We start from the raw sequence: 15,881 nt of genomic DNA, 5'->3' as shown, positions 1-15,881 counted from the left end.
CTAATTTTGTTTGGGAAATAATATAGAAAGCTAGTCGGAAACTTGTACTTTTTTGCTTTAACACAGCTATTATTGACCAGTATTATGTCTTATGCGTAACACATTTTTGTAAAATAAAATGTGAATGTATAGAGCCTAATGATGTCTGTGTTAGTCATTTCCCAGTACCATGCAGGAGAGATCAGAGTTTGGTGCGAATCTGAGACTGTGTTTCCCCTGCCATCTCAGGGTATAACTCCACCAGGGACTGCTCCGGCTGTCACTTCAGTGAGCAGCATCAACAACACAGTTGCAACACCTGCCAGTTATAACATGAAGAATGATCCCAGGGGACTCACTGTGTTCAAACAGGAGAAACAGAAGGTTTGTTTTAGGGAGCTAACAGCCATAGGAGTCTACTAGTGTTACTGGTTATGTTAATGTAGTTACCTAGTACATATGTGAGTGTGTTCTGTGAAGTAGATAGAATTGAAATTTTCACCGATGTTTAAAATTACAGTAGAACCACAAATCACTTAAAAATCATACACATGAACTATTCTCTGTTCTAAAGAAACCAATTCTACACTTAAAATCTCAGCAGTGAGCAGGACAAATATAAGTGTGAACATTATTGTAAGTGTGAACATTATTATGAAGTTGGTATAATTTTTCCTGTCACTGAGATTTTGGGAGCATTCTCTCAAAAGAGAGTTAGGAGCTTGCTTGAATAGACCTGCGAGCATAGCAGCGAACGGAGGAGCTGGAGGAGCTGGCAGACGTTGCTCTCCAGGCAAGTATTTGTGTTTATATATCAAAAAAGGTAAACGAAACTGCTATTTTGTGTTTTGTTATCAAACACAAATAATAGTGACCCTCTAACTGTCATTGTTAGTTGTTTACGGTGCCCCAGGGTAGGAGAATTGGTGGTTAAAGCTCTGAAGATCTTCGGTTATAGTTGAACTTGCTCAAGTACAATGACACTGCATCAGTAAGACATTGGTGACTTTCTGGTGGTGTAAGGTTTGCTGTGTGATTCCCTTTACCATTTCTTGCTTACTGGAAACTTCAGGAACCCCACAGTTTGAACCAGGTTGCTTATACTTTGATTTGGCTTTCTAGAGAATATGTATACTAAGGCTTAAAATCTGACCCTTTTTCTAAATGTCTGATACTTTTTTGATTTGTGATTTTAGTTAATCACTTCTGGGAATCATCCTAGAGAAGCAGAGTAAATTGGTTGTTCAGGGAAAAAATATATCTTTGGTAAACTTGTTATTCAGATATACTCTCTTACTTCTCAGGTTAAGGCTTTAAATTATGCCTGTGACGATTACATGCCTCAGCTCTTAACTTTAGCCTTTTAACTCACTTTATATACGTTTACGTGCCTTACTCATAATAGTCCCAAGAACGGAGCTCCATGTTTACATTCCTTAGCTCCTTTGTCCTTCCCAAAGCTGTATTGCAAAACCCTGGTTTGTCTTATATTTTACCTTTGCCCTTCTATTTCCAGTCCCTAGCTCTCTCTTTTTCTAATTATCCCCAGTAGGAATAAGTTAGAATATTGGAATTGACATTCTGAAGGTTGTTAAAAAGAAATAGAGAAGTAAATTGAACTCGTAGATGGAGAGGATTACTGCAGATAGGCTGAATAACATGAAACAATGGAAAATGAACAAGATGTGGCATATCATGTCTTACTGATATCGTGGCCTTGACCTTTCAGTTTACTCTGAGTTGCATTTTGAAGTACAATGTTAATATAATGTTACTCTTCATCAGTTTCCTACCAGTCACAGTCTAGTTTGCCTGTTTCATGGTTCTCAGAACAACCAGTCTCCTCTTTCTGGACCAGTCTGAAGAAACTCTCCAGGAACGAGCTGTTTTCCTGGAGCCAAACCTCACAAATGGAGCTCCTGAATGCAAGCATAGACTAAAGTCACGGCGAGCCTTAGTGTTCCCATCAGGCTCTTCAGATTGTTGGTACATGAATGACTCAGCAGCCCCCCTTAGTCCTCGACTAAGTTAGGTTATATATGCTTATACTTTAAATATACAAAAATAAATTAGATTTCTTTGCATCTGCTATGTATGTTGACTGGTTTGTAGGGGGCCTAAATAGTATGTGGTATAACCATCCTCCGAGTAACTCGTTTCACACTTACTTGGCTCACTTTTGAAATGTGTTCAAACTTCACTGTATCTTTTGCATTCTAGTCTTAGGTTTAGGCTCCACAAATTGGTTATGACATTTCTTCTTTTTGTTATAAAAGCAGTATAACAACATTAAGAAAAATTTTAATACAAAAGAAAAATCTAATTCTGTCACCATAAGAAGATACTCATTGACATGTTAAAAAATCCCTGAGTGGGAAGCTACCCATCAAATGTCCAGCAAGAGTGAAATGTTTAAGTAATTTTGGTAAGGCACAGAATAGGATATTTAATGACATACTGTGTCATTTAAAATGATAAAAGACGTACGTATAAATTAAAGATAAAAACATTACATGTATGCTGGTTTTATAAAATGTGCATATGAAGAAGCATTGGAAGATAATATATAAATAATAGTTGTGTTGGGTTGATGAGATAATGGAGGTAATTTCCTCTCCTCCCCTTTCATAATTCTAGATTTTCTGGAATTTTGAGAATTTATTTAAAAAATAAGCCATTTGTGGACAGTTTGATCCTCATTTTAATTTTTTTCTCTTCACTTGTTGGCCTCATGTATCTTCTCTTAATTTCTTAGTCAGCTTTCTGGTATGAGTATGATATTTTTGCCAATTCTTAACAAAAGCCTAAAGAGTCCTTCTCAGTTGCCATGTAGTTGACTGTTGACTTCGTCTTTACAGAGCAAGCCAGTGTGCTGCCCTCATTTTCAGAATTTGGGCTTGGTCTAGGTTGGAGTTTGAGCACACTTGAAAAATCATTTTGAAGTGAGTTCTAATTATTATTAAGGAAAAGAATAGGAAAGAATATTGATGAAGAGCAAAATATGTCTGACACAGATTTTTAATAATAGCGTTGGGATTGGTTGGGGACAGGGGAGGATAAGGTGAAGAACCAGAAAGCCAGCAAGAGGAAAACTCAGAGAAGGAGGCTGAAGTAGGCTTCGTAGAAACCCTTCACAACCGGGAAGCTTCTGAAGAAAAATGGAAAAGTCTGAATGTTGACAGGTCTGATATGTGGTGTTGCACATTGGAGCCTCTTTATAACATTATTTTTACATGAATTCAGGCATAGTGATCAAATCACACCCCTTTCGTAAGAAATAATAGTTCTTCCCCTTGAACAGTTTACTTACACTTAATATAAATTTGGGAGCTGACATGGTGTAATATGTGTGTAATCTATAATTACGTTTTATTAATGAGTACTGTGCAATGCCATAACGTTGAATTTGGAAATCTTGTTAGAAGTTTATATCTGAATAAAGTAAAGCAGTTTTTATCTTTTTATCTAGAAAGTTAAATTTTTAGCCAGTAAAACTCAATTAAAAAGATGGCTTGGGGGGCTGGCCCCGTGGCATAGCGGTCAAGTTTGCACACTGCTTCGGTGGCCCAGGGTTCATAGTTTCAGATCCCGGGAGCAGACTTAGCACTGCTCGCCCAGCCAAGCTGTGGCGGCGTCCTACATAAAATAGAGGAAGATTGGCACGGATGTTAGCTCAGCAACAGTCTTCCTCACAAAAAGAAAAAAAAAAGAGAAAAAGATGACTTGTTGCGCTAATACTGCTACGGTGCATGTGATGGTGTAAGTGATGATAGGATGAGGGATTCTGAAGCAGTTTAGACCACAGGCTTGGGAATACTTAGGTATTTTCCTTGGTATTTATCTCCATGCCTTTGTCACTAGTTTCAAATTGGTAAGTGTTGGTAAGAATTAAAATTTGGGGGCTTGTAGTTTTAAAAGTGTTAAGTACTGCTGTGATTCTGTATTGAATTTCATGAATTAAGACAAAGTGTTACTGATAATTTGAAAGAATCATTTATGTTTGAGTTTAAGATCATGGAATTAACTTCCTTTCCTCCTATTTTTGCCATATTATGTTTGTGTTCATTATCTTTCCTTCACTGTTTATATCCTTCAATTATTTTTTCCCATTAATAGAAGTTAGGTTGTCTTTTAAATGTTTTTGTTAGGTAGTGTCCTAATTTTATTGGAATTATTATGATAATATTCCCCCCGCCTCCCCAAAACCTCATTTGAATTGCAGAACCAGAGCACTGAAAATGACCTTATTTGGATCTTGGTTGGCATCAGACATTCAGCATAGATACTTTCTTTGAATAACTGCTGTTGGCCAAAGTGCTGGGTTTAGGGGTAAATACAAAGAGAAATGCCTCTTGCTCTCCAGCCTTTGAAGTGTTGTAGGAAAGACCATCAAACGTACATTATTATGATAGATGATAAGTGCTATGGTGGAGGTAAGTGCAGAGGTTATGGGAGCAGAGGGAGTGGGCTGCTATATCTAACTGCTGACGTTTACTCAGTTAGTATTTGGTGTTTAAAAAAATTCTTATTAATGAAATTGAAAATTGTCAAAACTTTTCATTTAAATAGTTTTTTGGAAAAGAAGGGTGTGGAGTTTAAATTTTTGTTTGTTTAAAACCTGTAAGGAGATTTGGTAGTCAAAAAATTCCCACTGTCTTGTTGATACAGAATGATATAGAGCCTAGCAAAGCTGTTCCGGTGAATGCATCTAAACAAGATGGACCCATGCCCAAACCGCATAGTGTTTCACTCAACGATACTGAAACAAGGAAACTCATGGAAGAGTGTAAAAGACTTCAGGGAGAAATGATGAAGCTGTCAGAAGAAAATCGACACCTGAGAGTGAGTTTGAAAATAAGTTGATTTAAATGAAGGCATAGGATATGTGAATATTATTAGGCCATTTTCTCCATTGGTTTTAAAATTGATCCTTATCTTTCTCCTTTCCCCCAGTTTGATGATATCCTTGCCTTTGCTCCCTACTTCAGCCTTTTTTCACAGTTTTACTATGGCTTCTCACTGCCTGCAAGTTCCTTTCCTAGTAGATGTCCTAGTTATTTGTGATCTGGCCTGTGGCATTGCCGGCTTCGTCTTGTTTGTACCATCCTTCACATTTTGTGTCCAAGTCATATAAACTGTGTGGAGTGGTGCTGTCCCATTTAGTAGTCACTAGCCCTTTGAGGCCATTGAGACTGAAATGTGGTTGGTTGAATTAGGATGTGCTGTGAGGGAGGCTGCCCTGGTGGCGCAGTGGTTAAGTTTGCGTGCTCTGCTTCAGCACCCGGGCTTCATAGGTTAGGGTCCCAGGCACCGATGCAGCACTGCTTGTCCAGCCATGCCGTGGTGGTGTCCCACATAAAACAGAGGAAGACTGGCACAGATGTTAGTTCAGGGGCATTCTTGCTCAAGCAAAAAGAAGAGGATTGACAACAGATATTAGCTCAGGGCCAGTCTTCCTCACACACACACACAAAAGTGTGCTGTGAGTGTAAAATACACAGTGATGTCATAAATTAGTACAAAAAAAGTAAAATATCTTTTTTGTATTGTTACATATTGAAATAATATTTTGTTTACATTGGATTGAATAAAATATAGTATTAAAATTAGTTTTAAGTTTCTTTTCACCTTTTTAGTGTGCTATTAGAAAATTTAAAATTACATCCGTGGCTCACATTTGAAGCTCACGTTGTGTTTGTATTGGACAACCCTGGGCTAGAGCATCCTGAAGAAGCCTCTTTTTTTATCACTCCTCTTTTGTTTTAGCTTAAGCTTTTCCCTCTGGCTGGAAAGGCCTGAAACCCTGCCCCTGCCCTCACAGCATGTACATACACGCACATTTGTACTCGGTTCTTGTCATCTTTTCAGTGTAACTTTTTCTAGGATTCTCTCTCCCTTAAAGAAAAGAAAAATTGTTTTGGAATGCTGTCTCCTTTGTTTCCGTGATACCTCTTACTGCTTCTATTTGTTGGAGCTCTTTCTCCCTCTATTGGGCAGTAGTTTCTTTGGGGGCAAGGACTGTGTTCATCTTTGCATTCATATATTTGAATGAATAAACGGATGGTCTGGTGAATGAGGACTAATTTGAATGTGTGGAGTTTATTAATCATTTGCCTTTGATAAGTACTTACTTATTTCAAGACCTGAATACCTTTAAATTGCTTTTTTAGGCTTCGTTAGAAGCTTTTCGTATCCAAGTAGATACAAAAATGTATAATAAGCTACATTATGGGACTTAATCTGTATTTGATTTTTCTATCTGTTCAGTGAATATAGGAACTACACTGAATCAAAAGCATGTATCTCGAATTGATCTGTGCTGAAGTAATTTTCTGGCTCTCTCTTCATGTTCCATGGTACCCTTCCCAGGGGCCCCCTGCACCCAGCACCTGGCTGGTGGAAAGATTATGTCCAGTTCACACCCACACCCCCTGGATGTTTAAGGATGCTTTTTTTTGTTACTTTTACTTTATCTACCATGATTTCCACAGTTCTGTTCTTTGATGAAAGATGTACTCCTTAGCACGCTCAGTAGATTTGGTCATCTCTTGGTAGGGAGGGCAGAAGTGGAAACAGTAGGAATGGCATAGGTAGGGTTGGACAATAGGAAGAGTCAACGGGGAGATAGGTGAGTGAGACTTGATTCCTGGTCTGTGTTCTTTATGGGCTGTGCTGTAGGCACTGTTTTTTGAAAAAGCATTCTGCTGTTTAAAAGATAAAACAGAAGAACCTTGAAGACTCCTGGCTTATAAATCAATTTTGGCCCCTTAACATTTCATACATAAGGCCCATCATAATTGCCATCTCAAGCATGTCTGATCTCTATCCCTTTTTATTCCTCTAGCCCTGTGGTTCTTAATCCAGACTGTGTATTTTGCTCTCCTAGTGAGCTTTTAAAAAATACCCGTGTCTAACCCTCCCCAGACCTAGTGAATTAGACTCAGCAGGAGTATTTTTTTTACAGTTCTTGCTGGGATTGAGAATCCTTGCTCTCTCCACATAGGACTTAATTAGCATAAGACCAAACCCACAAACCCTCAAAAATCTAGTAATGCAAACAAAACCATATGACATCAGGTGGGCTCTTTGAGTTGGTATTAGGAAGCAACTAAAGGAATCGGTGTGAGAAAATAAAAATAGCTTGCACTGAGGAAGTAAAAATGCGCCCTGTCATTCATCTAGTGGGATGATGGACACAGGTAAAGCCAGCTACCTAGGAAACGGGTATCAGTATTTTCCCCAGGGTCACACTGCAGCTGGTAAACTGTCACAACAACCTCCCTCTTTGAGTGACTACGCTTTCTTACTGAGAAACCTTGTCCCCTAAACTCATAGAGTGTCAGAATCTTTGCCGTGTGAAACCCGTACATGTCAGAATGAGGCCTCCCGCTCTTGTTGGGAGGCTCTCAGTCACTTTGGCGTGGAGCAGCGGCCTCCCTCTCCAGTCCAGGTGCAGCGCTTCAGGTGGGGTTTCTGTGTACAACCCTCCACAGCAGTTGTAATTTGTAGTTTCCCAAGAAACGATCCTGTGTCTACTTAGCAGTCCAGCCCCAGTGCTGGCCCTTTTACACACAGCCCTCCTGCCTTACACTGAGCATGCACTAGGACAGCTGCATCTGATGAAGCAACACTGGGCCTCCTTGGAAATAAATAAGTGCCCGGAACTCTTCTTGAATTATATTAATTTTAGTGGGTTTTTCCTTCTGTGTAAATATAGCCATGTCTGTTTTTCAGTTTCTTTGGAGTATATTTTCAGCTCCAGTTTTTAAAGCTAGTATTATTGAGGTATAATTTATATTCCATAAAGACACAGAGGATACAATTCACTGATTTTTAGTAAATGTATAGAATTGTGCAGCCATCACTAGCATCCAGTTTTAGCATCTTCCCATCACCCTAAGGGAGTTTTCTTACGCCACTTAGCACTTACTCCCTGTTCCCGTCCCCAGCCAGATGCGTGCTGACCTGCTTTCTGTCTGCAGATTTTTAGCTCAGTAGTCTTACTATATACATATCTGTTTTTAAAACCTCTTTTTGTGTGTATGTTTTTTTCTAGGATGAAGGCTTAAGGCTCAGAAAGGTAGCACATTCGGATAAACCTGGATCCACCTCAGCTGCTTCCTTCAGAGATAATGTCACCAGTCCTCTTCCTTCACTTCTGGTTGTGATTGCAGCCATTTTCATTGGATTCTTTCTAGGGAAATTCATCTTGTAGATTGAAGCATGCAGAGTGCTATTTCTTTTTTTTTCTCTTGACCAGAAAAAGATTTGTTTACCTACCATTTCATTGGTAGTATGGCCCACGGTGACCATTTTTTTTGTGTGTACAGCGTCATTTAGGCTTTGCCTTTAATGATCTCTTATGGTTAGAAAACACAATAAAAAGAAACTGTTCGGCTACTGGACAAATTGTATATTACCAGATCATCACTAGCAGATGTCAGTTGCACATTCAGTCCTTTATGAAATTCATAAATAAAGATTTGTTCTTTCTTTGTGGTTTTAATAAGAGTTCGAGAATTGTTCAGAGTCTTGTAAATGTTATTTTAATAATCCCTTTAAATTTTATCTGTTGCTGTTACCTCTTGAAATATGATTTATTTAGATTGCTAATCCCACTCATTCAGGAAATGCCAAGAGGTATTCTGTGGGGAAATGGTGCCTCTTACAGTGTAAATTTTCTCCTTTACCTTTGCTAATATCATGGCAGAATTTTTCTTATCCCTTGTGAGGCGGTTGTTGACTGAGTTTTTCATCCTTACAATCCTGTCCCATGGTATTTAACATAAAAAAATAATAAAACTGTTAACAGATTCTTGCTCGATAGCTTGTTTGTGTCTGTCGTGTCATTAGATGGGTACCAGAGCGTGCACGGTGTGGTAATGTGAAATTTATAATGCCTCATTTTATCTTGCATTGAAACCCTTTTGGATATTATAGTGTTTGTAGTTAAAAGTCGTTCTCTTAAGGAGAGGAATTGATACCATTTTAAGCTACTTTTGGGCTTTTGGAAGATCATAATCAGTTTGTCTTCAAGATAATATAAAATGAGCAAATACCGTGAGAACAAAACTGCTGGAACTTCAGTCAGCTTATAGGTATGCCTTGTGGCTCTGCTGCATTTAATTTACCCCATTCTTAGCAGGTTCTTTTAGTGTCTTCTCAAAGATGACTGCTTCTTGGTTCTAGTCAAGTGCTTTTTAACCAGCCTAATAATGCCTTTGATTTTGTAACGTTTCATAATAATAGTTAAAAGTAGGTGTTTTTTCCTGCCCAACTTGGTGTTCAAAGTAAATTTCCATTATGGAAATTTGGTATTACTGTGCAAGCCTTGGGAATTTTCTTTGTGAAAAATGACTTTATGCTTTGTAAACCTGTTAAGTGTGAAACAAATTTTCAGTATAAATGTGCATTATAGGGTCTGATAGTTTCCTGTACTTAATCTTATGTCTTCATTTATCTCACTTGTACTAGCACAGAAAATTTTGGAACCAGAGAAAATCTGTTGTTTTTCTACTCAGTACACTCTAATCCAAGTGAGTTTTGATTCCTGAAACTAGGTGTTGGTTTTGTCAAAGACGACATACTTCCTTGTGAAAGGGAATTGGACTTGGGGCTCGATGTGGTGCAGTGAAGTATGCTGGGCCCAGGTCTGTGTGCACATTTTCTAAACGAGCGACATAATGTAAAGTCCTTTGGTTGCCTTTTCGTTTCAGGTGTGTTTTGAATTTGTCAGATCACATGGATTGTATCATTGTGCTCTAAGCTATCTTTTATAAAACCTCTTGCTTGTGTGCAAAAGTTCCTAAAAACAAACACAAGTAATGCTGTCCATTACTAGCATGCTACTGCGGGTAGTGTTTCCATTCTGTGCTTTATGGTCATTGGAAAATTTCCCTCCCTTTCTGATAACTGGAAAAGCATGCTAAAAAATTTGTCTTTCATTTCTGTCCCATAAATGCAGAATCAGTAAAGCTTAAAGCTCTCTTTATAATAACATTATTGGTGATAAGTATCAAGCTTGATATTTCATGGCTATCATTTTTTTAAAAATTAAAGTTCTCAAAAAATTTGGCAAAATCCACTTTTATGGAAATGCTCCTTAGAATTTATTTCAGTCCTTTTGTTTTATAGTTGAGGAGTCTGAGGCTTTTATGAGAGTTAAGAGAACTTTCGCGTGTCTCACAGCTAGGTAGAGGCAGAGCTGGGACTAGAAGTCACCTCTCCTGACTCAAGCACAGTGTCTGTTCTGGTCACTTTGTGGAAAGAAAATTGGTCTTAATTTGACATGACTGAGTAAGGCACGTAAGGTGCTATTTAATAGGTGTGTGTGAAGTCTCCTGTCATAAGACTATTGCAGGCCACTGTCCAACAGTCTCATGTATATGTTTGGTTTAGTGTTTAGGCTAGAAATCTCCCTTCCCCTCCACATTGGTAATAAATATTATAAAATGCAATGTATTTTTAGAATAGGCATTTTAAAAAATGCATTATGCAATGGTTGGTTCTGAGATAGATTGTAGTCTGGGTAGCATCTGCAAAATCAAGTATACATGGGCTTCTTAACTGCTTTACGTGTTGGGAGATACTCTGTGTAGGGGACATTTAATTTCTCTTCTTTTTAAGTGCTGTATGAAATGTGATTAGATTATTTTACTACCAATGGTTACGTTTAAAAGAGTCCAACTGTATTAATTGAGAATGTATAGATTAAATTGTTTGTCTTCAATCCTTCTATGTTTAGAAATTTTTGCTTTGTCTGCTTGCTTACTTGTGTGTGTAAGCATGATGGAAATGCACTGTTGCTAATACTGAAATCCCAGTCAAGTAACTAAGGCCTTAAGTTCATATGTGACACTAAATGCACTACCTTCCTTCATTCTTTCTACAGCTCATGTTCGTTGACTTTGCCCATTCTTGTATTTACAAGAAGCAAATTTTAAGACCTGTATTCTGCGTGTCTGGTATGTTACCTTAAAAAAAAATAACCTTTGGAAAAAAATGTGTGGATCGAATTCAAAAATTCTGGTCAAAGAAAAATATCCTAAATTTCTTCTTCAACTGTCTTAGCTCAGAAGTTCTTCTAAAATTGATATTTTCTGCTATGGGAATTACTTTGAACTGTAATCATTCAAAATATACCTGTTGCGAACAAGTTTTATCAGTAAGATAAAAAAGAAGAAAGTTCTTTCAGGGTATATCCCCTAATTGTGATCTTCTGCCCCTTTAAAAACATTGCAGTAACAGTTTTCCTAGATCTTTGCACATTCCTATTCACTGATTTTGGTGTGTGCATAGATTTTAAAAACGTGACCTTTATGAGAATTGGGGAAAGATTACTGTTTACCAATATGGAAGAACAACAAAAGAAAGTAAATAAATGATCTTTATTTTCTAGCTTTCAAAGGAAATTAAACTGTTGTGTGAATAAAATAAATTGTTTAAAAATGTGGTGAAGTGTCAGTTTCCTTTCCAAAAAAAAAAAGCAGAAAAAGGAATTTGATTTCAAGGGATTATGATGGTTTGTCAAGTAACACCAGCCAGTCATTGACTGGCACTTGAGTTCCGATGAGAGAGAGTCTTTTGCTTAGTGACCTAGTGGTAAAGTACTTTTCAGTAGGAAATAGGAATAGCTGTTTTTTCAGTCCCACATTGATAGCCCACTGTTGTTAGAAGCCATGCTTCTGGAGAGTTCTATGCAGGAACAGTGGCCTCTTGGGAATGCCCAGCCTGATGGGAATTGGTGCAAAGAAGTTTGAACATCCATCCTTAGAAAGAAAATTTTATTTTCCTACATTTCTGGTTGTAGAAATAATGTGTGCGTTTTAGGGAATTTGGAAAACAAAAGCTAAACCCTACCATCCAGCAGCATCAATTTCTATGAACGTTTGATTTGTTTTCCTATAATATTAATGCTCTTTAAGCATAATCATAAATTACATACAACTTTGTATCCTACTTTTTTCGCTTAATTATTTCTCTAGTTTATTGAAAACAGTGTAAGTGGCTGCAAAATGCTTTGCTTTATTTTTGGGATCACCTTGAGTGTAAAGTTACGAACATTTTAGGTAATTTCTAGTTATGCATACCTTCCTATTACCACATTTCTTTTGTTTTAAAACTCAGTTTCCTGTTTTCCACTTGTTCCTATATGTAATACCCATCTTGAAAGATGGCGCAGGGAACTACTGAGATAACTATTCATCTTGTTTGTTTCTCGTAGGTGGTACTCAACTGCAGCAGGACGTTAACTCACATGATGAGCTTAAAGGATACTGATCCTTGAACAGTGCCCCCAGAGATAGTGAATTGGTTGATCCTGAATCTGGAGTGGAGACATGGCATGGCCATTTGTTTTTAACTTCCAGTCATTTTAATCTGCAGCCAGACAACTGCTTTATAGGCTTTTAAATGCCAAAACCAGATACAAAATAGGTTTAAGTAAGACGTAAGTCCTTCAATATAGGGAAACTGCCTTTTCAGAATTCTTTGTAGATTAATCTGTAAAAGAAACACTAAGTTGCAGGAGTCACCATTAGGTATTGCTTAATGCAAGAGCTGTTTCTGTAAAGTTAGGATTGTTAGAACACCAGTAAAGACTTGTGTAAGAAATGTGAGCTGTCTGTGCAGAAAGAAATGCTTTAAGAAATTTTAGGGGGTTTGATTTTAATTGCCACTTTGCTGACACCCAAAGTGATTATCTTTACCCACCTGAGAAACTTGGGGCCCATTATATATTTCTCAAAGTATGAAGTGGTTTTCAAAAGATGCTTATCACAACGTGCCCACTGTTAGTTTTATGTCAGCTCATTTAATCCTGACCCAGATCCAATGAGATAGGTCCTGTTCCTTTCTCCGTTTCATGGGAGGGGCGGACGGGTGTGGAGGTTAGACGTGCTCCGGTTTGCAGAGCTGTCCGTAACTCGGCAGGGATTGGGGCCTCAGGTTCCGGGCCCTAGCCCCTGCATGCTGCTGTGATCTGCGCCAGGAATGACTCGCGCCCTGTCCAAGGCATAGCGTCTCCTCAGAGGATGAGCGTGGTAATTTCGTGATGCCTGTGCTTCTACTTTAAAGGCAGTCCTTACTGATATTTCTCTCTGAAAACTTTTGGTCTTAAGTTTTCACACTTGACTTTTTTTTTTTGGTTCTGAGGAAGATTCACCCTGAGCGAACATCTGCGCCAGTCCTTCTCTTGGCCACCACTGAGTGGTGTAGGTTTGTGCCTGGGAACCGAACCCGGCTGCCGAAGTGGAGTGGGCTGAACTTAACTGCTAGGTTGTGGGGCCAGCCCCTCAGACCCTTTTTGCCTCGTCTTTATCTCCCAAAGAAGAGAAGAAGAAAACCACTGCCCATTAACAGTCTCAGCTCTTGAACAAAACCAACATTGAACCTTCTAAACAATGTGTTAAAGAAGAAGGCTACAGAGTTCATAGAAACGACTATGTAAACCTTCAGGGCTGGAGGACAGAGTGTGACCTCACTCTTCTCTATCGTCCTGTAATATTGAAGGATTATTTAAACCAAGTGTCTGAACTCTGACATTTCGTGGTCTAAATTCTTGACACTTTTTATGGTTCTACAAAGAACAAAGGATGTCAAGTAATAATAGGTACTTAAGAACCTTGAGGAAAATCCAGATTTTTTGGTGGGTGGGGCGAGAAGTTATTGACCCCTAGTTCTAAACAAATCTAGAGAGTTGAAATTGCAAGTAATTGAAATCTATTTTACATACCTGAGCAATGAGAATCTCTCATTTTAGTACATTCCTTGTTTCAAGAAGTAGAGGTTTGTTAGGAGTTTTTAATACAGTTTTGGGGACAAACTTGGTTTTTCTTTGTGTGCTGTTTTAATCCAAAGTGTATATCTTTAGATGTAGAATATGTAGATAAATATATCTGCATGTGTATCAGCTTACTATGAATTAAATTTAGGGAAATATTTCGCTTGCTAAATCCAACTTAAACTTGAGAATCCGAGGAAAGTTTTGTTGTGGAGTACTTCTTTGACACTCATGTACTTTGCCATCACACAGGTGTTATGAAGTTATTGAAAGAGAGTTCAGATTTTCTCTTAAAAGTTTAATGATCATGGTTAATTTATCAAATAAGTGAATTTTCATTTACCCGAGGGAAAAATGCTCTTGCAGTTTGAGACACCCTCATGGAATTTGTCAACTAGGAGTTTACTTATGTTTTCAGAAATCATGGTTTCTTACCAAGGTTTTACATTCTTGGTTTTTAGTTGGGCAGTGGTTTCTCTGTAAGATGAGCGGTGGGTGGAGTGGAGTTTCAGGGAGAGAAGTATTTCGGAATATATGCTGAAAGTTTTTCAGCGTGAACTTGAAAGTGCTAAAAATGTGTTCATCCTTGTGTTTGCATCGCCATGTAATAGGAGGGCTCAGACACTGTTAGTATTTAACAAGTCTTGTAACGTCTGTGCATTTGGTTGAGGTAGTAAATGGTATAGATAAATGTTCCCAATAAATAGTGTTTAAACTGTAAATATGTAAACAATTATTTCCAACCAATACTTGAATCTCTTAACTCCACAAAACCACAGTGCTGGTGCCAAAGGGAAATGAGGATTTACGTTTGTGTCCTGTGTTCCTACCCCCAGCACTTCAGTTGGGTAAGATGGGCTGTTGTGGCTGGAGAATACTGTTTACTTTCCCCTTTGCTTTGACTTCGTTTTTCTCATTATGAAGTTTTCCCCAGATTTTATTTTTCCATGATTGCTTTTGATCTTTCGGTTTCTTTTAAGGAGCAAATCATGGGAGATAATTATGGAACTTTATACCCTTCCCTGATCACATTGCCCAATGTCAAACCACTAACCTGATGTTGATGTGTATCATTCTTTTCCATGCATCAAGACTTCACTACACACGTATGTAATAATCAGTAGTATTTTGCATGTTTTAAAATGTGACATAAATGTGCTTTACTCAGAATGTTATTTGTCTAGCTGTCCCTTCACCTAAAGTTCTTACTTGGAAGGCCCCGCACTTCGAGGTGCATCCCTTGTGTATATGTGTACATATGTTCCATGAAGTAGTACACGTTTTCTCCTCTGCCCTACCAGCTTGGACCCATTGTACTGGTGTGTTCTGTCGCTGCCAGTGCTCTGATTGAAATTATGACACGAATACCTACTGAAGGCCATGCCACTGCTGCCGCAGCCGGATCTCACAGTGGTTCTAGGACTGGGATGTGAAGGCTGACCAGAGGACACTTGGTCAGACAAATGTTGCCCTAAAGGCTGCCTGCTATGTGAGACTGTAAATGTGCATATGTAATATGCACACGTAGTTTTAGACGTAAGTAAAACCAACCTAAGGGAAGGGTGGAGGGCTGGGCTAGTACGTGTGTGAGATCTTCATGTTACTGTGCACGTTGGTGTTTGCGAGTTTATGCGTGTGCCGCAGACTGAGTGTATGTGCACATGGGTATTGGTATGGAGGTGGTTTTTCTTGCGTATTTTGAAAATTGAGAAATGTCACAAAAATCTGGAATTCCTACTTTTGAAGAATTCAAGCTTTGGAGCACAGGACTTGCATTCCGACATGCAACAATTTGCTGGAACTGAGTAACAGTTTTACCTATAATTCCCATCACTTCTTGTTTTATACTCTGTTTTACTTATTAGTTGTCTGCACAATCCCTGTATTCATCTGAATTTGTGACCCCTGGTTTAGACAGTCATCACATATTACTAATTTTGAGTAATTCCTCTGTGCTGGACAGCGGTGGGAGTGGGGGAGGGGTGAAGGTGGGGTGAGATTGTACCAGGTTGGAATTTAGTTTTGGACAGTGGGATCTAGGGGGATCTTATTGTCAAGAGGCAAAAAAGTATTTAAAGTCACTTGTACCTAGTCAACGGCTGATTGGCCCCAGAATGTCCAA

At 38.4% G+C, this 15,881-nt stretch overlaps 1 protein-coding gene across 2 annotated transcripts in view; it reads left to right on the top strand.

Moving 5' to 3' along the window:
- Positions 1-8,805, top strand: part of VAPA (VAMP associated protein A) — a 39,986-nt gene extending 31,181 nt beyond the window's left edge. Inside the window, exons 5-7 of one of the 2 annotated variants that reach the window (XM_044773452.2) lie at positions 229-363; positions 4,648-4,821; positions 8,036-8,805. In XM_044773452.2, the coding sequence (XP_044629387.1) occupies positions 229-363; positions 4,648-4,821; positions 8,036-8,194 (468 nt within the window). In that variant the 3' untranslated portion in view covers positions 8,195-8,805. The remainder of the gene's footprint in view (positions 1-228; positions 364-4,647; positions 4,822-8,035) is intronic. The other variant, XM_044773453.2, reaches the window with a different exon arrangement.
- The last annotated feature ends 7,076 nt before the right edge of the window (positions 8,806-15,881 follow it).

The sequence above is a fragment of the Equus asinus genome, chromosome 7 (assembly GCF_041296235.1).
Source record: "Equus asinus isolate D_3611 breed Donkey chromosome 7, EquAss-T2T_v2, whole genome shotgun sequence".
Classification (NCBI taxonomy): domain Eukaryota; kingdom Metazoa; phylum Chordata; class Mammalia; order Perissodactyla; family Equidae; genus Equus; species Equus asinus.
The sequence above is the reverse complement of the archived record's forward strand: the minus strand, read 5'-3'. Positions and strand labels throughout refer to the sequence as shown.